Below are 24,268 nucleotides of genomic sequence, written 5' to 3' on the forward strand. Positions count from 1 at the left end.
TTCTTCCTATATGGTCTGCATTGTTGGTCTTGTACGTTCAACGAGTGATTATGCAAATAGGCGAATAATTGATACCAAACCTTTGAGCAAATGTATAATGAAATAACTTCACACAAAATCACACATCTGCACTATTTAAATCTTGTTCGGTTGCTCACAGTTTTGCCCTATCAAATTCATGCACTGGTAGCATAGAAATTGTCTAATCCCTAAATCCTTAGCTAGAGGGACCGGTCAGAATTACGTTCGATGGCAACGCGCAATACGCCGCAATCATTTGCCATTATTTACACAAGACTCCAGCACGCCTTAGAAATACAGCGTACTATTGGGTGCCCCCGGTAACGAAGCATTGCCAGGCAAGGGAAGAAACACTGTTTGCTTTGCGTTGGTTTACACGACATGATAACCGTGGACAGTAATCAACGGCTAGCTTCAAAAGCGGTTCCAAGCGCATCGTCGTATGACGTTTCACAGATTAATTTAAACCGCCTGTATTGTCGCTGCGAGGACAAAGACGAATGGTCATTATTTGAGGTGGCCGTGAAACCGCGATCCGATGCAAGGACCTTCCTTTAGTTCATCACACGCACACCATATGTTCAGTTAGGACAGGACACTACCTTCCTGTCGAAACGGTAACAACCGAACTGTGAAGCGAGAGATAATCCAGAGCTGTCTGAATGTCCGGCAAAGCTCATTTCTTGATTAGATATGCAAATTGATTCATACTGCTGCTCTAATACTGCACTGTCTATAACATTTCACTGTCTGTGAAACAGCATCCTTGCCTGAGCAGCATGTGCGTGACCATTACAGGTAATAAAGGCGATCTGGCATTCGGGCCGTCTTGATTTGGCCGCCCGAAATGCTGCCACTGACGGGAAATGTTGTGAGTGTGCTCCATGGCCATACCGTGTAATGTGCTTCACCGAGTGGAACTAATTGTTTTGTTGAAGTGCTGATGAACCGCACGGAACAACAATCTTCGATAGCAACCTTCAACCTTGATCATGATAAGACGTTCCGATGCGGTAAAACGAACCACAGCAAGCGCCCGATACAGATGGTTCCCATACCAGCTTGCGAGACACGTTTGGTTGATTAATTAGGCGCTCATTAGGTGCCGCTATGTCCTGGGGTGCGCTCTGGCCGACCAGAGAGAAGATTAAACAACCGCATCGATAGACCCCCAACGCCAACCGTCCAGAGCTGGCCGAGCAAGCAGGAGGCTCATTATTTCTTGACGCTTGAAATCTGTATCCCCTGTCACCTGTCACTGTCAGAGGAAAGATTCTTCCTTCAACTCTTCTGCCGCTAGAGCAATAACCATAACAGTTAAAAGTGCCCCCGATAAGTGCAGATTTTCCCGGTGCAAGAGACATTTAAGACATTTCTACTGCAGGGAGTTGCTGCAAGTAGCTAACTAGAGTCTAGAAAATCTCGCTGCAAGTGTTTGCGCGTATTGCTCTAATGGTCACGTGATTATCTTCCGGGTTTTATGACACCGCCACTACTGTCATCAGCCAACCAATTTGCGCTGAAACAGTCACCCGTAGGAAGTGTCGGAAAGATAGGAAGCAACATCACACTCACTAAGAAAGGCAATCACGACTAACTCGACCATGTGCATCGGTAAGCCCTGAGCTTGTGGTCAGGAGTGAAGCAGTCTGCTAGCCCCTTTACGTACTCATCTATCTGATGAATCCGACCTCGGTTGTAAGGCGGTAATGCAATACCGAAGAAGTGAAAGCAGTAGGTGGTAAGATATTAAATGTAATTGTTATGGTTAATTCTTTACGACAGCAGTCGATCCTTTTAGTTGTGTCTTGGTCACGGAGAGAAACGAAACAAAACGATGGGTTTTGTTGTTGTTTTTTGCTCCTTTGTTTAAGGGATGGTATGTAAGAGCAAAGTTAATCTGCTGCAATTACGAACACATAGCGGGAAACAGACATTAAAGTTAAAATGATAACAATCTGTACCATTCGGGGTATTAAAAGAGCAAACATCTTTACCATCGTGTTGAAGTGTGTCTGTGTTTTCATTCTGATCACCGTGGTGAATTTTGTAGGAATCTTTCCCTAATGATAAGGTATATTTTTCAACAATATCAGTAGAATAAACATTTCTGAATCTTCCACACATTATCTGGTAGTAAGTGATACATCAAATTTATATTAAATTACAACCGATAAACTTGAACTAAAAAAAGCTTTTTAGATCCTTTATTCAACATTGAAATGTTTCTCAAGTCCAAGAAAGAATCAATCAATTACAGGATGATGGACCATGATTGTTACCAATCATAATACTATAATCACTATCGATGCTGTATACTTAGGCGGTTTGTTGACAAATGAGAAACATTAAACTTCTTGAAGCACTTCAAATAACAGCGAGCCGGTTTATGGTCGAATGAAAAGTCAAACTATCACAATCTACGTCTACTGCCCTTAAAAAGGATGCTAACTTTTATTGTTGAATCAACCTTTCACCTTTCTCAAGCATGCTCAATCCCAAGAGTTTTCGTTGTAATAGCTTGTTATCAGTCAAATCCATCCTATCTTCTATCGACCAACGTGCGTTGGTATGTCCGTTTGAAGATATTGTTTTTTTCTTCTTTTTTTTTTCTTCAACAGAAGTGCTCTTTTGTCATCCTCACAAGAAAAGTCTTGATTTAGTTAACCTTTTTGACAGTCAATGGGGCATAAATTTTGCTCCTTTCACGCTCTTACCACTTCATATACACTGGAGTGTATCGATCGAGTTCAGTAACGACTCTGTATGGATGTATGTATATGTATGTGTGTATGTGTGGTTGTTTGCCTTACGGCTTGCAGATAATCACGGTTAAGCGTTGGTAGGGAAACCAAAAAGGGAAACCCCCCCTCTGAGTCAGAAACCGTTAGACGTAGAAACCGTACATCGGCGTCTTGAAATATAAACTAATTAACGTCATGCACACGGGGTGACATTTTATCTTCACGCCTTCCTTCGCTTCCACTCACCTATCCGTGTGCGGAACGCTTTGGATAAGCAATATCACGTTGATACAGACAGGTCTTTAAGAAAACAGGAAACAGCGTTAACCGTTTTTAAGAGTTAACCGTATGAGTACGAGACGTTTCAGAAAGGAGAAGATGAAATGGAAGCGCTCAAACATGGTGACAGCATATCGTTTTGAACGGCAATACGTCTGCATGTGAGAGATTTAATCCTTGCCGTGTCACATATTCTACCTTCATCTCGCAACTTTCATGTTTAGCAGTAAATAAAATAAACACGATCATCAAGAAAAAATTTTAATAGCAAATGTTTATGGCATATGGAAAAATTAGCTAAACGATAGTCCAGATGCACACAATTAGGAAACTTTGCCAGTAATACAATGTTACATGCGTGGAGTATAGTGCTTGTATTAAGCAAGGTGTGATTAAATATTAATATTAATAACTATTCATTTTATAAACTTTAACTTAGTTTTTTTCTCGAAGCTTACACGCTAAATATTTGTAAGTTATACGCTTAGTTGGTAAGCAAAGGACACATCGCATTGTGCTTACGCCATACATAAACACATATAAAGATTTGAGGTCATTAAAAGAATACAAACTGTCAATGGGAAGAGTGTGCTTATGGATTATAAGTTTCTTCCCAATGGAACAATACACTACTTCGTCGCGAATTGGCCACATGAAAGAATTTAAAACAAACGCTTCAGATAAGAACTACTCATACCTCATACCACTTCAAAACAGGAAGTGATCTACCAGGGCGGATTATGTGCGCGCAATAAACGCCATTGTTGAAGATAAATGCCTTCTCAGTTGGCTTCCTTTAAGAAAACAAAGCAAATAAAATCCACACATCAACGGATCGCTCATACACCGCTCGCATGTACTGGAATGGCCCAGATTCAACACTATGCCCACTGGTATGCCAGACACCAGACCTGAAATGTGTCCTTTGGCATTCTATGCAAACCTCCCTCTTTTCTGTACAACCAACAACAAATCTACATTGTGAGAAATACACAGTGTCAGAGCGAGTCGTTTGCAGCGACGGGATTCGGGTTACGAGTAATTTGATGTGACTTTTTGCAGACAAATCCACAAGAGCGTACAGTGAATGCAAGTTTTCCAGCATCAACCGTGCGATGCGTATGATAGAAAGCCTTATGTTTCGTTTCATCTTATCTTGGTTGAAAAGAAAATCACTTTTATTAAGCACTCCCATCGCCTCCCACGGACGCTAAAAGCATGGTCGAGTAGCTTCCGGAAGCGTCAAATGCTACTCAGTGTTTCGCTTACTCAGTGGTCGCAGCAATGACGACCTGGCGTATCCTGGATGGGGGATCTCTTCAAACTCTTTGGTATGCCTGTGAAAGCAGCTGAACCATTCGCAACGTACACAACATGAAGTGAGAACAACTCAAACACGTCGTTCTCATTTCGCAATATCTTCGCACCCCCAGTGTTCATGTTTACGGAATTACAACTGCAAGAGACCAATGTGAGATCTTTTGGATTGTGGGCTTTATCGTTCATTTTCAGCACTTAATTGCTGCTGAACGATGCCTCGTTAACTACCATTCCGGGGTTAAGAGGTTAAAGCGTAAAGCGCCTTGAAGCAGTGGAGCTTTCAACCAGCTTTATCAAAAACTGGCTTTCACTGATGAACAAGCACATCCCGATGACGTGAGATGTCATCCCAAAGCAATATACCTGCACCGAAATTACGAGATTTTTAACGATAAGTTGTACAATGGTATAAAAATAAGATAAAAATGACTGAAAACATTAGCTCAACATTTTAACAACTGGGATAATGGCTGTTGATAACAAACTAGCTAACTACTGGTACATAGTATGATTAACTTTTTGCCAATAGAAAGGTTTTATGTTGGACCGTTATTGTTATTATAATTGGTATTGTTGATTATGGTATTGTTATTACTTTCCCAGATACAGCCGCTGAAAATTGAGTAATATATACTACATCAAAAACGTATGTACTATAATATAACAAATATGGATTCGATATTATGTTACTATAATTTCCACACTCGTGGTACACTCGTCAAATCGCTCGATTTGATAAACGCGCCCGTCACGAGTTCAAGCCCCGTATGAACCGAGCTCACATACGTAGGACTGACTAACCTGCTATAGGTAATTTGTAAGTCCATTAGTGGTAATATGGGCAGACCTTGACCGACAACGGTTATTGCGCTAAAGAAGACGAATAAATAGGCTATAAAACAATTTATGTAGTCGCAGGCAAGGCAAAGTTGGGTAATAATAAATAAATATGAAGCGATGTGTTAACTACCGGTTATAAATACGGGGTTTGGTTGTTGCATTCAGATTCACTGTCGAATCGCTGGATGCGAAAAACAAACTTTTTGTGTACGAAGCTATTGATTTTTAAAGTCACACTCACTGTGAATATCGGTGGGCAGCTGGTTAAGAAAATAAATGTTGTGTGTGTGCATTTTCAGACTGATAATAATTGCTTAAATAGACAGGAACACTTAACGTGAACAGACAATATCAAAAATCTTTTTGTAACTATACCATCACAAAACCAAAGTCTCACCAAATGCTAAACACTATACATGCTTATCCAAAATCTATATTTTTGATTAAAAAAGGACATCTCTTTTGTGCAGGATCCTATACAATAATAGAGAATTGCATACTCACATCTACTTTAATACCAGTAAATGGAAAGATTTTTGCTGGTGGATTTTCGAACGGTGAATATCGGTAGAACTCCAGTGTGCCTCGGTACCATTTGACGGAGTAGAGCGGTGTGCCTTCCATCTCATACTGACAGTGTAGCTGTGCCTCCTGACCACGTCTCACCCACGGTGGTTTGATGGACAATGAGAGATTCCTCAATCCCGTGCTGGCTACTGAAGCTGAAAGGGAAAACAAAAATAATCGATTGATAAACTCACATTAATAAGAAAGTTCAGACAACATGCTTTTCCATTATTGGCAACAGAGTCCTTCCACTAAATGACGTGAAAATCGAACTGAAATCAACGGATCAATGGAATTGAAATTTATATTCCCATCCCTGGCCAACGATGGGAAGAGTGTTAATGCTGGTGCAATCTTTTCCAAAGCTCTTCACGCCATCTTCTAAGCCATCAAGAATTTAGCCCCAAGGAACGGCTGTGTGTTGCATGTGCGGACACGTCATTCCGGCCAAGGGTAGGGTGCGACACGTAAACTCTACAGCAAAGTAAAAAAAACATCTCCAGGGATATAAATATCCCGACACGGCACGCTACCGCAACGTACGCAGCGTAACAGCGTGGCGAAAGGATCTGTGACCGAAAAGGAAAAAGCCTATTGACAAGAAGTTTATCGGATTCCACGGATTTTCGGGTGGAGCGCATTTTTCTTCGATGAAATTTGATTTCTTTATTTGGAGTAAAAGTTCACTTTGATTTCTCGCTTTACCCATGGGAAGGAGATTGGTTCGATCATCACACCATCGCGCGTTGCGTGCGTCCGGAGCCACAAACCTTCTATGGACTGTTGTTCGTTACTTTCTCCATCATTCTGTTCGCTTTCTTGTAAGCTTCTCTTCGCTGCCGCACGCTGCCACACTGCCAGCTGCTCTATCTATCCATCTTCGGGGTGCTTTGTGTGTTGTAAGCAGCAGCATTCGGTTTGGGGTGAATTGATTCTTGGTTCTTAGCATCTACAATGCCCGATCTTGGGCTCTGATAGTAACCATTTCATGAAACGAGATTTTTTGGGGTTTTCTGAAGCGATTCCTATTATCCATCTCGTTTGTTCAATGACAATGCATAAAGCAGAGTGATGGAATCTTCAATTTGAAAATTGCTTTGCATTTTTTCGCTTCAAATGTAGCTCCCATGCTTTACGCTATTTGTCGATTAGGGCAAATGAAAGTATGAAAAACTATATTCAGTAAGTACAATTGACATGTACCACTGGGCATAAAATTCGAAATAATACAATACAGTGTTGCAGTGTTAACTATTTTACACGTATAGTTTTTTTTTATTTCTGTAGGATAGTCCGGTTGTACTGTTTACTGCTTTCAGGTATGCCTACAGCTACAGCTATTTAAACATTATTATATTGTTGTTTTTTTACATTTCATTCTGCAGAAACATGTCATAAAAATTATAAATTCATTTTACGTTTCGCTTCAATCCTATGCAAACGAACAATCTGCGCATTCCATCCAAGGCTGCTATTTTTCCCGAGGTCATCGCCGTACTAGGTTCATTCCGAGAAGGACCATACAGTTCAAACAATGTTCAGTTGGCTGGTTAAAGCGTAAATCACGAATCATCAAATTATCACAACATTAGCGCAGCACCGATAAGCTTGACGATGGCTTTTCAATTACCTCGATTCCAATTCCAAGACCAGCAAAATCGCCACATCCCTATCGAAGACGCGCTATCGTTCCATTCCAAACACGAACCCAAAGCCGAACCGGCGCAATAAATAAATCCTTAACGCTCCTCCTAGTTCATTTGAAAACGGCTCCTGAATATCAAATATTGATCATATTTCCGAGTGCCGAGGTGGTCGTTTATTTGGCGATCTGTGATACAGCTTTTGGACTAGTGTGGCGCGGGCCAGCATCAAACGCACGTCCCAACCGCTTGTGCGAAGAAGCGCTTCGCGAAAACACTATACCTTCATAAAATACAACTCGCCCACCATGGCACGGCCCTATGCAAACAATCAGGGAAATCGTCCTTTTGCGAGAAGAAAATTTGCGAGTGAGTGAGTTTGCGTGAAAATGCGTCTGTAATTTAACGCTTTCGCTGAAAGACAAACAGAAGGTGGCCGTTTTCCGCTCCATTGGTCTGTTGGACCGTATCATTCTTCACCGTTCAGTAGGTACACAGCGGATTGGCACAAGAGATCGGAAGCATCAAAGTATATCACCTTCTATGATAAAACTAACACCCAAAAAGATGTATGGCTCAAAACTGACAATGCAGTTCAGTCGCCGACGGTAAATCACGGATCCTTTGCTGCATTGCACGTGCTGAACTCTTCAAAACAAAGCAAAGCTAAATATGAAACGCCTATGCATGAAACCTAGATCAACATAGATTCACCGAACGGAAGTGGTCCAGCAACAAATAAAGAGAGAGAGAGAGAGAGAGAGAGAGAGAGAGAGGGGGGAGCTAATTTTTGGATTCGATCGAAGATTCAGTCATCGTTTCAATTTCACTTGAAAGTTAGTGTTGAGAGAAATTATCCATCTGCCTGTATCGCGCCCCTCGCATAAACTGCGGCCTAGCACGCATTGGTGAAAGTGAGTTGATGAGTTTTCCCATCATTATCAAGTAATTGTGTTGACACAGGCCAGTGCGGTTGCTAGCCTCGGTTGACTTAATCTCGATTTTTCATCGTCTCCATCTAACGATATCAAACTTCTGCCTCGAACCCCTCCCCATCACGCCAAATGTCGCCAGCGCACCGGAAAGCAATAAAGCTGTCCCAATACCAAACCATTCTTCCGCATCAAACGACGACTAAGCTCAACAAATCGGTAACAAAAATCGAACTCGCTCATCATCTAGAACCTGGGTGGGTAAGGAAAACGTTTCAAAGCGAGACCAACTTATCGCCCCCATTTGCCTCCTCGGCCTCAGTTTCCGGGTCCGGTACGCACCACCCTCATACCCCTCGAAAAGCGAGAACAGTCACACTTTATCATTAAAATCACCATTTGCTGGCGTAGTGATTACTTTTCTATTGCTATTTCGCACCAAAAATGTATTTATTCAAAAGTCATGTCGAAATTCGTCACCGCGAAAATCAAAATTGCTCAACCGTGGCCACGGGGTCCCGATCCCTAACGAGCTTTTTCGGTTTGACTGCCTTGTCATTGTTTGACCTCACCCGTTCTCCGCCTGCCAAACGAGAAACGTCTCCGTGCGATATCTGCGTGCGCCAAGCAAAAGTTAAAATCGAAAAGATAAATATACACCACCCGAGATGATGCGGCGACCGGTCCGCGTTCCCGCGAAAACCTTCAAATAAGACGCGACAAAAGTCACCGTGACGTGTCCGTCACAGAGCCTACCGCCGCCAACGAGTGGACCATTTTCTTCGTGCGTGTCTACAAGTTTTGGAGAAAAGTTCGTTTTCTTCTATGCTACATTATTAGTGCTTTTCGTTACAATGCCGTACCGTGGATTTGGGATAGCAGAAGAATTGAAGAAGAAAAAACGTCTTTAGATGAAAAGGCCTTATCGAAAAAAAAAGAAAACATTCCACGAACCCTGGAGATCAGCCTCCAGAAAGGACGATGTTCTAATCTTGTGTACTCCTTCTTGCACCATGCCCGCTTTCTCTCGCGATGAGGAACAATGAGGAAGCGAACAGGCGTAGCAGATCGCACCCTCCTGCTCACGATGTTCCGTTGATTAATTGGCGATGTCTTTATACACCGAAATGATTTTATAATTTCGAAAGTTAATTTTTGTTTACTCTGTGCCTTCGCTTCCAACGCACTACGGGGTTTGAAGTCACGTCGGATGTCCGGAGCTGACGGGTCCGCACACACACACACACCCCGCCCGATAATGCAGATCGTCACCTAATGGAGGCGGCCGGGAACGCTGAACAATGGAGACGCCCGGTACTTGATGTGCAGATGAAAAACGACCTTTCGTGAGTAGATTGTGCTTCATCGCATCGGCGAAAGCTACGCTGTTGTACGTGTTACAGCTGACTGAGCAGTGATGGGAAAGCAAACCTAATAGAATCAAGGCTAGTACAACGGTGAAGGATCTCTGATTTTTAGCGTGTTGCTTTCTTAATTTGTTCGCGACAAAAGAATGAATAAGTTTAGTTATTCCGAAAATGATTTCATGTGATTTTTTTTTCTCCCTCCCTCCCTCTTTTTCCAATGTGATAAAAATATTGACATTTTTTGGATGCAACAAATGTCCACAGATTACAGATAATAAATGTGTGTAATCATTTTATCAAGCGTAATCTTCGCCACCGTATGACTAGCTATCGTTTTCCAGTAAATTTATTTCATCCAATCATGGTCATGGTGTCCCGGCTTGGTCCTTGCGAGGAGCTACAATAGAAACCATTCCGAACGTGACATGTCAACCCTTTGCGTCATTTAAGTGCCGGGAGCTTGTCTTTTGTATCCCGAAATACTTGCGTAAACATACCCATAGAGTAGCAGATTTATCATATCTATCACATCTTTTCGTACACACGCGCCACCCGCAACGAGCGAGTCAATGAACCAGAACGCATCAACAATCTCGGCAAACACATCCTTTGCCACATTTTTATCGAACTTTCATTTGCCTCACCACCTTCGTCATAAGTTGGGGACGATGGGGATGGGTTACGTGTCTGCTACCCACGTTGGGTAGGAATGATAAATGTATCATATTTTTCACTTAATTTCAGCTTCTAGCCAACCAAATACAAACCTAACCGAAGCAGAAACTTCCTTTACGCTTCACGTTCCCCCGTTATTCCCCAACATGGAGCAATGCTAAACAAAAATGGAAAAAAGTATTCTCAACGGAGATGATTTATTGAAACTTTTGGCCATCGGTTACGAACGAAGCGAGAGGATAAGGATGTAATGGGTCGACCCGACAGTGAGTGAAAAGCATATTGCTAGGAGTGTGTGCACGAAGTGTAAGTTCTCTCAAAGGTTAGAAGCAAAAAACTTGTCATTACTTTATCACATCTATTTCGGTGCAATGTGTCTTTTACTGTGCCGAAAAAGACATACACACACACATACACACACACACACACACACAGTTATACAAACATTAGAGCACATGTGCTTTTTTGTAGATTTGCTTGCTATCCATGAGTTAAGTATTTGTTTTTTTCTCTCTCGTTCGTCGAGGTTTGCACCACCTCCACCAACGTTAAGAACAGTAGGCGTCACCGAAGTCATCTTAAACGTCAAGATAAATGGGTCCAGATTACAATGTTAATACATTACACCGTATGAATCAGATCAAGGCATGTGAGTGAAAGCAGAAGAAAGAATACACGAAACTCAAACGATCGTATTAAGCGTTTCCGTCCCTGGACTCAAGAGTTAAACCGACACATATCTCGGCTTGAAGCATTTTCGCAACTGGCAAAATGCGTTCACATATCGATTTCTCCGTTTGGCCGACACACCCCACGACAGACACGTGTGCGTACCCAAACGTGCGACACACGCAGTAAGATTTTGTTTCTTGCGCTTCCCGGAAAATCGTGTTCGCTGTGCGTCTAGTTTCTTGAACTCTAGTCAGCACCGAAACACAGCACAACAGTCAATCAGAACCCGACATATGGGCCACAGAACTCAAGTGAATGATACATACGTTATTTTTCTTTTCCGGCTGTCTTTCTGTCGCTGTCTTTGAAAATGGCTCGCCAGCTTACATGTCGTCGCAACATACGGTATATTATGTCAACGGCTTGGAGAAAGCTTCCGAGTGGTTTCCTCCCGCAATGAATCTTTACGCATTAAACAGACGCTCAAGAGCCTTTTTTTGCTATTGTTTTACTTTTGTAGGTTGCGTTCCTCATAGAATGCCTTTTTATGAATAATTTGTCACATGAAAAGTAGTATATATTCAATCGTTCTTTTGTTTTATACAATGTAAATAAGAAGTTTTTAAGGAATATTGTTTTACATGATACAATACGTTTCAAATCGTCTACAATTAAACATGGAAAAAATCTAATCATAAAAAAATGCCGTTTCCCTTCATGTATATTTTCAGAAAGGACCAAAGAAGTGCCTTAGCAACGCAAGACACAGAATACGGAACATTCAGAATTGCGAAAAATACAAAGAATACAACTAGAATTCAGCTTCGAAGACACAGTTAGCTATGTGAATGCTCCGTAGCATTTGCCCAAATATAGTGGAAAGCTTAAGTGAAACCGAGAGAAACTCACAAATGTATTGGATAAACGAAATCAAAGAGCATTCCATAGGCGCACTTTGATTATCGTCGATTTCATTTACTTCTCTTTCTTCTCCGATGGCCTTTCATCTGTTTCAACCAATTTTTTCGATTTTCTCTGTCCCAAAAACAGTGTTGCTATTTTCCGTTTCACGGATTCGCATTTTAGCTACAAACACTTGTACCTATCCATGCCGCTGGCCGTCTTGGTGATAAAATAGAAAAAAAACCGAGCTCCACAATCGAGCGTCTCCACCAAGGTAAAACCGAACCATTACCTGGAGGGAAACTAATTAAAGCACAAGATTAATAGACTCGTTTATTCCACCTTCCTGTGCCGCTTACGGGGTCGCAATTGGTTACACTTGGATACCCATTTATCCATTTCTGCCCGAGGATAAAACGCGTTTCGTACTACAGGAAAGACACAAACACCTGGAACAGCCTGTGATGTCTCGTTCCGCTGCGCTCATCCAAACGGAACAGTCCTAATGTCTGTTCCCAAGGGAAGCAAACTGCACAGTTTCGAGTGGCGATAAATTTGGCAACAGCGACGGGTTCACTCGTCCCACGGGCCTTGGCAGTCTATCATCGTGTCTGCCTTAAAACTAGCGAAACCCCTCGGGGCACGACCAAGCCGACGTAAAGCAAAACCTCCAATCCGATGCCTTGATTGCTTCCACACGTCCCAAGAGCATCACCCAAGTCAGCATCTTAAGAACTGCATGGTGGCATAGGGGTGCAGCATTCATTCAAAGCATTGCGACCCAAATTAAGCTTCAAAGTGTAGCGTGTTGCTCGCATCATTCATCGGAGCGGATGCATGAATCACCACCTTTCATCCATATGGTGCGGATCGACAAAAGTGCAAAACTATGCAAATTTCCTGCTTCCATCCCACCTTAGATCGGCCGTATACCCCAGACAGCGTTCAACCGTAACCGCAAACGAGCAGCTCACTTCGGTGTGCAATCTTAAAACTACTCCATTGAGCGTAGACTGTCCAATCAAGTCAGCTCGAATTGGCGGACCGTGAGAGGCGACCTATGTATCGATTCAATCGCCGAAGCTACCACGCAAGTTCGCACAATGGACGGGAGCCCATTTCCTGGATTGACTGAGCACAATCATCACCTTTCCAATCGAACACAGGTCACCGACTAGTGGTTCCAATCTTCTAACCTGCACGTGAAAAGGGTTCAAGACCACCACTAACAAGAGTGATATAACGTTTTGAAGGCAAAATCTATACTACCGGTGTTCGCTACGGCGCGTTAAAGCGAGTGTAGCCAGAAACAGCTTGAAATTGGTCGTTGCGTCCCTGGTGCAAAACTTTCCTTTATAAAACGATTCCTGCGGTATCTGCGATACGTGGCCTACGTTTGGCAACGATCCTTTTTGTACATCAACCGCTCTTTTACTGGTGGGACAAAGTGCACCGTTTCGAACACCTCCTCAGATTCTCGGAAAGACCCTGAGATAGTCCGTTTATTCGATTTACTTAATGATGCGTATTAAGCAGGATTTGCATTTGTTTGGCACTAGCATGCGACCTGCCGTACATCTCGCACGAATCGTTTCGTGCTTTCCAGTGTTCGTCGTTTATTTGTGTATGTATATATATGTGGGTGTGTATATATGTGCTTGTGTGTTTCTGTTCTGTTATTGTGTATTTCTCTCATTTTTAGTGGTGAACAGAAATACGACAACGGTTTGGTGTTGGTTTTTAGGGAGTTTCTCGAAAGTTGTACTCTGTTGATAATCATGCCGATTCTTTAGAAGCGCAATGTTTTCTGCTACAAACTCTCTGCATGCAAAATAGACTACTGGCTGATACGTGTTGCCATGTCACGTTCGCTTTGGTCTGTCTGAACGATCTGAATTCAAACGAGAAATCATTGAATGTAACGCACGGAGATTGTACAGCAAATAAATTATGAATTAATTTGTTTCAAGCAGCAATAACTACAATAGTATAGCTCACTTCACTACTATTGGAAAATTTCATGGTGCCTAATTAATCTAGAGAACCTATATTGACCAGTATGACCATGTCATATAATGAAGAAGAAGATGAAGAAAAAGAAGAAGAAATAAATGGTTGGTGTAGTAGTAACAACATGCCCGTCATGGGTTCAAGCCTCAAATAGACAGTGCCGCCATACGTAGGACTGACTATCCTGCTCAATAAGTCACTGAAAGCCTAGCCCACAAGTGGTACAGCCAGGCCTTCACTAACAATGGTTGCTGAGTCAAAGAGGAAGAAGAAGAATATCTACCGTTATCAATTTAGCTAAACTCATTCTCCATTGTATCGTGCTTATTAAATGCATCACCGTTTCATATTTTATGTTTTATATGCTATAAAACTGAATGCTTTATGTCGTCAGTTATACACAATAAACGTGGTCACGTGGTCCAGGATCGTCAGTTTTCAAACACAACTGTAAAATTATTATTTCGCTGCTTCTGTACGTCAACTGCAAAAACGTCATTATATGTACCAGTGTTGGACAAGGGTATAAAAAGAACAAGCGCAGATCGGCGCATAATATCTGTTGCTGTTTAAAGCACCGTTATATGCTTTGAAAATGGGTCCATCAAGAATCAACAGCCCAAGAAGAACTGTATCGGTCCATACACTGCAACGCAATAATAAAACGCAAGTTTAATATTGAAAGCAATCCTGTAAAATGTGTGAGTTTGCTCAGGATGCATAAAAAGCGAATAACCCTAACATTAAGCAATACGGCCGATGCCGTTCTTTCTAAATAAAAAACGGCTATTTATGAATCTTGTCGAGCATACAATACTTTAAGTGCGTTTTTCTATTTCATCATCATCGTCTTATCATCAAATATCAAATACCGTTATGCTTCAAATTACAGACAGCTTCAAATTCCGGACATTCGGCATGTTTTTATTGAATTGCTTCATATATAGTCCCTGGCCATACCACTTTCTAATTTTACATGTTTGCCATGATGTATTAGATTCAATTTAAAACGTGTATGACCCTAGTATGCCCTGATGAAACAGTAAATAAATATTTTCTGTCGGTCAGATCAACACCAGAGGCATTCTTAGCAGTTTTGCTTCAGATCTAAACCAGTGTTATTTCTTCGATAATTCCTATTAATCACGTCTGAGTGCATTAAAACCCAGTGAAATCTATTGTCGAAGTAGTTGTCAGTGTGAAAACAATAGTGTTGTACTATATTGTGCTCTGAATTTTATTAAAATATGTATTTCAAACTGTCCGAAATTTGGAGCAATATTGTTCATCTTGATTTTAATTCCCGACAGCCGAAGTAAATTGTGATTAATTGCATAAAAATACGTTTTTTAACAGTGATAATAACACGAACAAAGATTCAGTCATAATAATAAAAACGATATTTGAAGATAGATGTGCCCAATGCCTTAATGGCCGTACAGGAAAGATCTTCAAACCGCGCAGCAGTAATTCGGTTCAATGCAACAGAAAAACCGCAGGCAAACCCCATTGTCAGTAAGACCGTCGTCCTGTTGATCCAGGAGGACAATGACCCTCAGAATTTGTTGTCCGGACGTAAATATAAGTTGATACGTAATACGTAAAACAAAAGAAGTGGTGTGTGTGTTTGTGTGTGTGTTAATATGAAGATTATAAATGAAATTTTGAGGTTGCCCGGAATATGAATCAAAACGTCAGTAATTTGATATATGAGCTCGAAACTGTCCGGAAAATTAATCAAAATATCGTTGCTTTATACAGTTAATACATTGCTTAATAAATGCAGTGTTTCGAGTAAAACCATTGAAAACCTCAATTTTTCCCCAATTGTAGAAGGTTTGCTTCAGTAAAATGAGTTATGTTTGGGTATGACGAATTCAATTTGAATCAACGAGAAATTCGAGTATTTCAAAGCAGTACGGTATTAATGCGCAATAGGAGAGCCTTTTACGATTCTTTCAACATATTTTATTACACAGTAGTTTGACATTTTTCTCATAAAATTAGCACTTCGTGCTTTTGAATGGCCAAATTCGTGTAAGATTTAAAAACAAAAGCATTTTTATAGTTATTAATGCATACAAAACAAATAAAAAACATTGGAACGAACAAACGCTGATTTGTTGTTTTGCTGTACAATGATTTTGTTGTTTGATGCTGTATGTTTGTTGTACTGATGCTGAAGAGTAATAATTGTTTAAAAAATCACTTTTTATAAAAGCATTATTACTTATTTAAAATAGAGTATAGGCATATTTTTTTAAAAGACGGGTAAAATAATTAAATTTTAACGAACATTTAAATTATTCCAATATGCCAGATTGTTTGTAAAAAAGCTGACTAAACAAGCTTAATAGGTCAAAACCAAACAGGCGCAATCTGGTTGCCGCCACAGCATTAACACATTATAAAATATCAGTTTGTTTTTATTAAAAAGGAATGTTTTTTTTAAATATTGGTTTGAAATAAGGAAAATAATATAGATTGGTATGGAGTTCACGCATTTTATATTTCATTCATTCCCCATATTGCCATACTTACTAGCAGTGGCGTATTTAACGGTAAGCAAAGTAAGCAATTGCGGGGGGCCCCGTCAATGAGGGGCCCCGGAATCTTTAGTACATAATCCATAACAGTTGATAGAATATGGTACTGTATTAGCAAGGAGGGCCCCGTGGGTTATGGACGTTGGGGCCCCGCGCTAGACGAACCATAAGCACCCCCCGGTGGCAACAAAATTTAAGTTAAAATGTTACATAATCAAAGACGGATGCCGAGTACCCCCGGTAATAATGTACAAAGGGGCCTCAACAACTCTTACTGCTTAGGGCCCCCGAGACTGTAAACCCGCTACTGCTTACTAGCTAAACCAACTGGGGCGGTCCCGTGTTACAGTCGTCAACTCAAACTACTCAATAACATTCTCATCACGGGATCAAGCCTACAATGGAGCGTTCCTCCGTAGCAAGAATTGACTATCCGGCTTGCGTGGTAATGGATTAAGTCTCGGAGGCCTGTATAGGCCGGCAAGCATGTCTGAGTAGGACGTTGCGCCAAATAGAAGAAGAGAACTAAACTAACTGATACTACTATCATATCCTAACGCCTTACAGTGAGCGGCACGATAAACAACGGGAAGAGGAATCGAGCACTTCTAACGACTCACATTATAGCGAGATCTACGTTGAGCTGAATACTTACCACAAAAGTGAGCAACCAGCAAAACAATTATTGCATTCACGCTAAAACATTTATCTTTGTCGGCCATCACTTCGCGTTCTGCAACGAGATAGAGGGGAAAAATATGCAAAGTTAGAAAGACAAAATGACAAACAGGTGATGTTTGTAGTAAATTGAGCAATCGAGCATATAGTGAAAAATTGTATGTGCGCGTATGTTGAATAAAATAAAGCAGATAAATGCGACGAAAAAATACAACGTCATTTAATAATATTCACGAAGAAAAGTTTCGTCTTCGCCGTTTCTTTTGTTGAATCAATTTGAGAAACAGTATAAACGACTGGCAAGCCGCCGTGCACAACATTGAAATCTCAAACACACGCACTAAGCTTCAACGCAAACACATATATGCTCTACATACACGTTCACTCAATTAGGCATACATATTTTATGAGATACAGCCAGCTACCAGCAACCAAAGTTTCAAGCGGCCGCAAAAGACATCCGGGATAAATCTAGAGCTGCAGTTTTCACATTCTAGCCCCCCGCCTGTTATACCGCAAAACCGGTCAAGGCGAATTGCTGCACTGGGGAGGGTGGAAATGCCAGATTTATAACGAAGAAACGGTAAACAACGAGGAGAACATAAAAATTATGCATAATTTATTATCTTAAGCCATAAATCTCGCATTCGAGTGAAGAGGGAGTAGCATTCGTTCGTTTGCCGAACTTTGGTTTCTTTTCCGAAATTAATGTTAACCTGGACGTGAAGTTTGTTTTTTGCTTGATCTCTAATGTAATTCAGAAGAAACACTCTTCATGTTTGAATGTGTGTTCTTCAGCTTTAACATTATCATCGCCTGGGCTTAACATCATTGAAGTAGTCTTTACGCTTTTGCGCTATGAATGAAATTAATATGTGCTGTGAATCGAACCCATTTCATATTCATCCAGGAATTACAATATCTGAATGAAAAAAATACAAACATATTCCAAATTTTTTTTTTCACCGATAAACCTAACACATGAAGCCGGTCCCGAGGTACAGCCGTTAACTCGCACGACTCAACCACAAGCTCGTCATGGGTTCAAGCCCCGAATGGACCGTGCTCACATACGCCTGAACTGACTTTTTTCTGTGAATAATCAACAAGTCACTGGTAGTCCTAGCCCAAGACCGACAGCGGTTGCTGTGCTAAGAAAGAAGAATCTTAAAACTAAAAAAGTGTAATCTTAGTGGTTCAAATTAAGCGACTTAAACGATTTTCTCTTGATGAATTAAGATTAAAACGGGGTTCAATCATTCTGGAAAAAGAAACCATGGAATCTTTCGGGGGTCCAAATGTTATACATTTGCACCAAATATATAATAGACAATAACCTGCAATCCACTTGCGTGTGAGGGTTCTTGTTTACCTGTTTACAAGATAATCGGTTCTACAACCTTTTACCAATGTGCGAAATTTTGAACCCTTTTTATCACTTTAATCAATGTCTAATACATATCAATTCGATATTTTCATATTTAACTATTTATATTCGAAATTTTTAATATTCTGCATGTTAACTTTCTAGATTGTTTATGTCATGTTTTTCATCTTATTAAGTGATTAGGGTTGTTATTAAGGAATCGTTCCTACATGTGATACATTCTCGCCAAATCAAGCCATTCATTTTTTTGAACTAAAACACTTGTTCTGATGAATTGAGAGATATGGCCCGATGATCTTCAAAGCTGTATCCTATTACACATCAAATATATTATTGTAGGGTGAAAAATATTCGTAGTTGTCGAAGCGCCATTTTCCAATCGCGCCTGTCCGAGAAACAATTTGAAAGATACAACATAGCCACGGTCGGTCCATTCGTCAAAATATCGTTGCCGAATAAACGCACGCCGTTTCACCCTGCCCATTTGTGGCCTAGACACCTGCATTTCAGTAGCAGCAAAATAGAAGCAAAAGGACCAACCTAAAAACACCACTGCCACGGATGGTTGATTGATTACCCTCAAGGCTCATGCGGCATGGAAGAGCCAACGAACCACATAACGAAACATGAAATAACAGTAAAAGAGCATACTGGTAGCGCGGTAGACGACACCGACAGTGACCACAAGTCCCACGGCCATCGGCAAAAAAGCTGTCAAATAAATCAAATGGTTTGAAGTGAAAATCAATTTAGAAAAAGGATGGCTACGAGGCGATGAAATTTGATGGAACATCTACCACAGAAAAAAAGTTGTTCATTTTTCCCCGCTACAAATGCGAACATGTACAACTGGTACGAGCGAACGCACGAGAAAGACAAAATAATCAAAAACCTACCGAAAAATAGTTACGTGAGCTCAAATACATCAATAAACATCATGTCACTTGATGTACTGTGTAGCATGAGCTATTGCAGAATAGTATCGTGTTAACAACAAAATACCATCCAAGCTGAATTCAATGCCAACATAGTCAAAACTGGACATGCTGCCACTGGAAAATGTCTGATGCACGCTGCCAATCACTAATGACGTCGTAGATACAGGCATGTTAATTTCACTCTGAAATACAAACTCAAGCAAGGCTTCTCAGAATATATGTATGTATAAGTTTTGATCTAACCACTTCTATTTTTCTATTTATAATTTTTTACCAATAACAATAACATTCAATTAGAACAAAAACACATTCTAAAATCAAATTTACGACGAAACCCATAACTTAGTTTCAGTAGAAATAAAACCTATTCCGATCACGGCAGATCAGATTAGTTCGGACTGCCAATATAGGACGTTACGCTTCCTAATACTTCGCCTTACAACTTATTTCAAGAGTTTAGTTATGTCCCCCTACCCAAGGTAAGGCTTCTAAACTCCAACGTTTCCAGTAAGGGAAACCCCTTCGGGGTTTCCATGATCGCTTGGACGATCAAATGCCGGGTTCAATCAGTCCGCTTTGAACAGTTCACTCCACCTCGTCTCATGTCAGTAAAATGACTCCCCGCAAACATAGTGCTCGACGGCCCCCGCGTACGTTCGATCACATTACACAACAACCGTTGTCGGTCAAGGCCTGCCTGTACCACTTGTGTAGGGTTGGCTTTCAATGTCTTTTGGATAACCCCTCAATAGAAGGAAAATCAGTTCTACGGTCTATTTGGGGCTTGAACCCATGACGGGCATGTTGTTTAGTTGACGACTGTACCATGAGACCGGTTTAAAATCTACCTTAGTAATTAGTTTGGTACTCAGTAGTTGGTTGTCTTGATTAGTTTACTCATATCTGGATGATCGGTTTCCCTAGAGCCCTCAATCCATATCATGAAATACGTATGTGCTAGGAAACGCATCGAGTCTCAGCTTCCATCGCCATTTGTAACTCTTGTACGATTCATTGCAACGCTGCAATGAAAACCATATTTCCTCACGGTTCATTTATTGTATACGAATTAATTAAAAAAATGATAAAATACTTCTCCCGCATGGAGATACATGCTAATCCAGTGGTGCAGTAGTATGAACGATCACCACATCGAATAAGATCGAGTTGTGCAGGTAGGAGCAAGACCACCGAGCTGCTCCAATATTATAAATTTGAAGTATCAATATAACGACCACAATAATTGAAACAGATCCAACAGCTTTCTCATAATATTCATTCGTTTCTAACCGTAATTACCAAAATTCCAAAACATGTCATGGATAGCCCAAATAGTGAGCAATAAACAGTATGTTTTTTTACTGCATAGTTTTTAAAATACTTATACTCAAAGTACTCCTAAAATACCCAGCCATAATTTTATTCCACAACATTAATTTTGAGACATTTTTACAGTCACTTCATTATATTCTCAATATAATCTCAAATACCCGAGATTAATTATGCTCAATATAACCTTAAATTCTTAATATAATAATAATGTATACCTTAAAAGTGAACACTCACCACATCCAACATGAACGCACAAAACTGCACTGGGTTATTACGGGTTTACTAACGAGATGTAGTTTGTAATGCTTTTCCATGCCATGTTCGCCGGATTGAGCAGCAGCTAAGCACAATGTTTGTTCTACCAGAAAAGTGCAAAACTGGTGTGAGTCAACACGCGTAGGCAAACATTCCGCAGACTATCAGATATAATTTAGAACTTTCACAGTACCATGCTGTGATGGGAACATGCTTCTAACAACCGTTACCGAATTTTTCGGATGAGAGCCAAGGATCGTGAGTAAGTGAGGTGTTACATTCCCCTGGATTGCATCCTTGTAGCGTGTAGCAATGTACGCACACCAGAGGAAACCTGTTCACAAGCTGACCCTAAACGGTGAGCCGGTCGGATGTCTCCACCGGGTGGTAGGTGATTGGATAAATTAACAAACAGACCAAAAGTGACGTTTCGAAAGTGGGTACGTCCGTGACTCAGCATGTCTCAAGTCACACGAAAAAGGATGTGGTCGACGACCGGTGTACGTGCCCTGCTAAAGGTACCGGTTGGATTATGTACGGTTGTCTCACCTCACAACCGAATCTTCTGGTCTTGTGGAGATACTAAGATAAACCTGTCGTAGCATCTTACACTGGTCACTTTCGAAAAATGTACAACAGCTCCATTGCACGATTGTCTTTTAAAGAGTGTTCGATTAGCAGAATCACCGTACTGGAAACCAATGGCGACTATTCGAGTACGACAAGGTAAGCCAAGAAATGGAATCTGTTTGTTAATATGGCTATTTATTTTATATATTTAATATTTGAATGTATTAGACATTACTGTGCTTTTTATTTAAATATTATACATGCTTTTCATTTTAATATTATATAATTTCTAGCTAGCTAGCAAACACTTCACTAAAATGGTGTGGCCAATGAGCTGGGGAACAATTCACTAAAATGGTGTGGCTAGGAATCTACAACATCTAGCATCACTCAAAAGCTCTGTAGGAAACATCATTTAAACTGCAAATTTAGATGGTTTATATGAATCAACTGGACAATTTTGTTTATTCTGTTTTCCAACAACGTCAGTGATATAATTGTTTTGCTTTTAGTAACTAACTTAGATATTTTAAAACAGATTATTTTTAGTAGAAATGTAAATCAAGGATGCCGTCGCTTAAAATCCAACAGGGTAATAAAATATACGTTCATTTAGATCACAATTCTATAGCATGACCGGCTCATCGCTGGATTGTACAAAACCAAAAATTGGCACACACTACTCGAGTAACGAGAAACAAGCGCATAACATAAAGGTTTCCTAAAAATCAGTAAATTGACGCTAGCACATTTCAATAGAATGAGAAAACGATATCCGGAAAGCTGTTCGAACGCATCCACTACTTACTTGCACGGGATAACCCGTTCCTCCAGTTTTCGCTACCAGAAACAGATCACTGTTGTATTTTTTTTATTTCCTTTTTTTTGAATTGATGAAAATGAATAAATTCCACAATATGTTTGACACCCAGCAATTGATCACTTTGCAGTAACAGACGAATCCGTGTAAGCTGCTTAATACACTACTACTATTCACTAGTAACTCACTCCCATAGGAATTTTAATGGTTTGATCGCACTGATTAGAGGTTGTTTTCGCTTCCGATTATTTCAGTAAGATACTTTCCACGTTAGTTGCACAATAAACACTTTCCTATGTTGTGGCATCAATTCTGATAAACTTTTCACTAACTTCGCACAAAATACTCAACATAACTCAAAACACACGTGATCCGTTTGTTGTTTTTGAAATCTTAAAATAACTTCATTAGAAATAAACATTTTCGCGATGTAGATCTTCTGATGGGTTTTATTCATTTTTTATACGCATGAATAATTGTAATGAACATTCGAGCGATTTACTGCATCATCAAACTGCCATCATTAAAAACGCAATATTCGAAAATGAGAACTATACGTATAACATTATCATTAACAAACAACAATTAGCGTAAAGTAGTATATTGTAGGTAGGTATTGTGGATTGAATATCACCGTGCTAGTAATCCATTTGAACTTTAACACCGTGCGGAAGTTAATAATTAGCAATTCACAACACAAACGCGTGTACCATTGAGTGCATTTACTTTTACGATCCAGGCAGTGTTGTTCCTCTACCTCTGAATGTTAAGTGAAATTATTCAAACAAAAACATTCGCAATCGACACGAAATAAGCGCAGCTTCAACGGCAGCTTGTTAGGCACGGATTGAATACGAACGAGGAGGAAACGTGTACATGAAGCGGCATTCCTTCTCCTCGAATGGCAGCTATTCCTTTTGCGCTCAATTCTGTGGTTGCTCAACTTTATTTCCTTCTGTCAATCATCTGGCTACTGCCCCACCTGACGATTGCGAAGTGCACGGTCTTGCATACAGCACCAGACACACTCAAACACCGGCACTTGACGCTAAACAAACACACAGGAATCTTAAATGACAGGCATCGCTAAACGTGTCTGACTGAATGTGGCACCCATAAACCAGACGGGAGACGGATCTCGCGGGCGGACATAATCTCGTGAAGTGGTCGGTCTCCCGGGATCCGGTGGATCCGCGGGCCTCTGTATCGCACTGGCACCAGTCACAATACGAAACAGCCGTTACAGCTTTCACTGGAACATGTACGTCCTTATTGCACGAGGAAAATTCACATACTAACCCAGCACACTTTACGTCGGAGTGAACGTGGTATGCAATAAACGACGCTCGTGGCATCACCTAGACACGAAGACCGAGCCCGGCTGTCGCCACAACGAATACACATGTACGGGAGAGAGCTTTCCCGAAACCGGAGACCAATGAGCGAAAATCGGCCCGATCCTCTCCATCGTAAGCTGCATGTTTTGTTGCGTGCCGGGCCAGATAACTTCTGCCTCCACAGGGATGAATTCCTCCGTTTCGGTCGTCCTTCCGTGAATTGTTGTGATTTTAGCTGAGCTATTGATGAACATGCAAGGTATTTTTTGTGACATTTCTTTATTCTTGAAAAGGGGTTCCTAGGACACGCTGTTTTGAAATTGTTGGTGCTAACTGTTATCAAGTTATTGATATGTCAAACATTGCCGACATCTAAAACACCTAGCTGGAATTATTAGGATATTTTGTTGAAATTTCAACAGAAAGATACTG

At 40.7% G+C, this 24,268-nt stretch overlaps 1 protein-coding gene across 1 annotated transcript in view; it reads right to left on the minus strand.

Annotated features, from left to right (window-relative positions):
• Nucleotides 1-23,780, minus strand: part of LOC120893907 — a 113,098-nt gene extending 89,318 nt beyond the window's left edge. The window contains exons 1-3 of the mRNA XM_040296112.1: nt 22,488-23,780; nt 17,175-17,252; nt 5,709-5,926 (exon numbers count right to left, since the gene is read on the minus strand). Of these exons, the coding sequence (XP_040152046.1) occupies nt 5,709-5,926; nt 17,175-17,241 (285 nt within the window). The 5' untranslated portion in view covers nt 17,242-17,252; nt 22,488-23,780. The remainder of the gene's footprint in view (nt 1-5,708; nt 5,927-17,174; nt 17,253-22,487) is intronic.
• Nucleotides 23,781-24,268: the final 488 nt, after the last annotated feature.

The sequence above is a fragment of the Anopheles arabiensis genome, chromosome 2 (assembly GCF_016920715.1).
Source record: "Anopheles arabiensis isolate DONGOLA chromosome 2, AaraD3, whole genome shotgun sequence".
Classification (NCBI taxonomy): Eukaryota; Metazoa; Arthropoda; class Insecta; order Diptera; family Culicidae; genus Anopheles; species Anopheles arabiensis.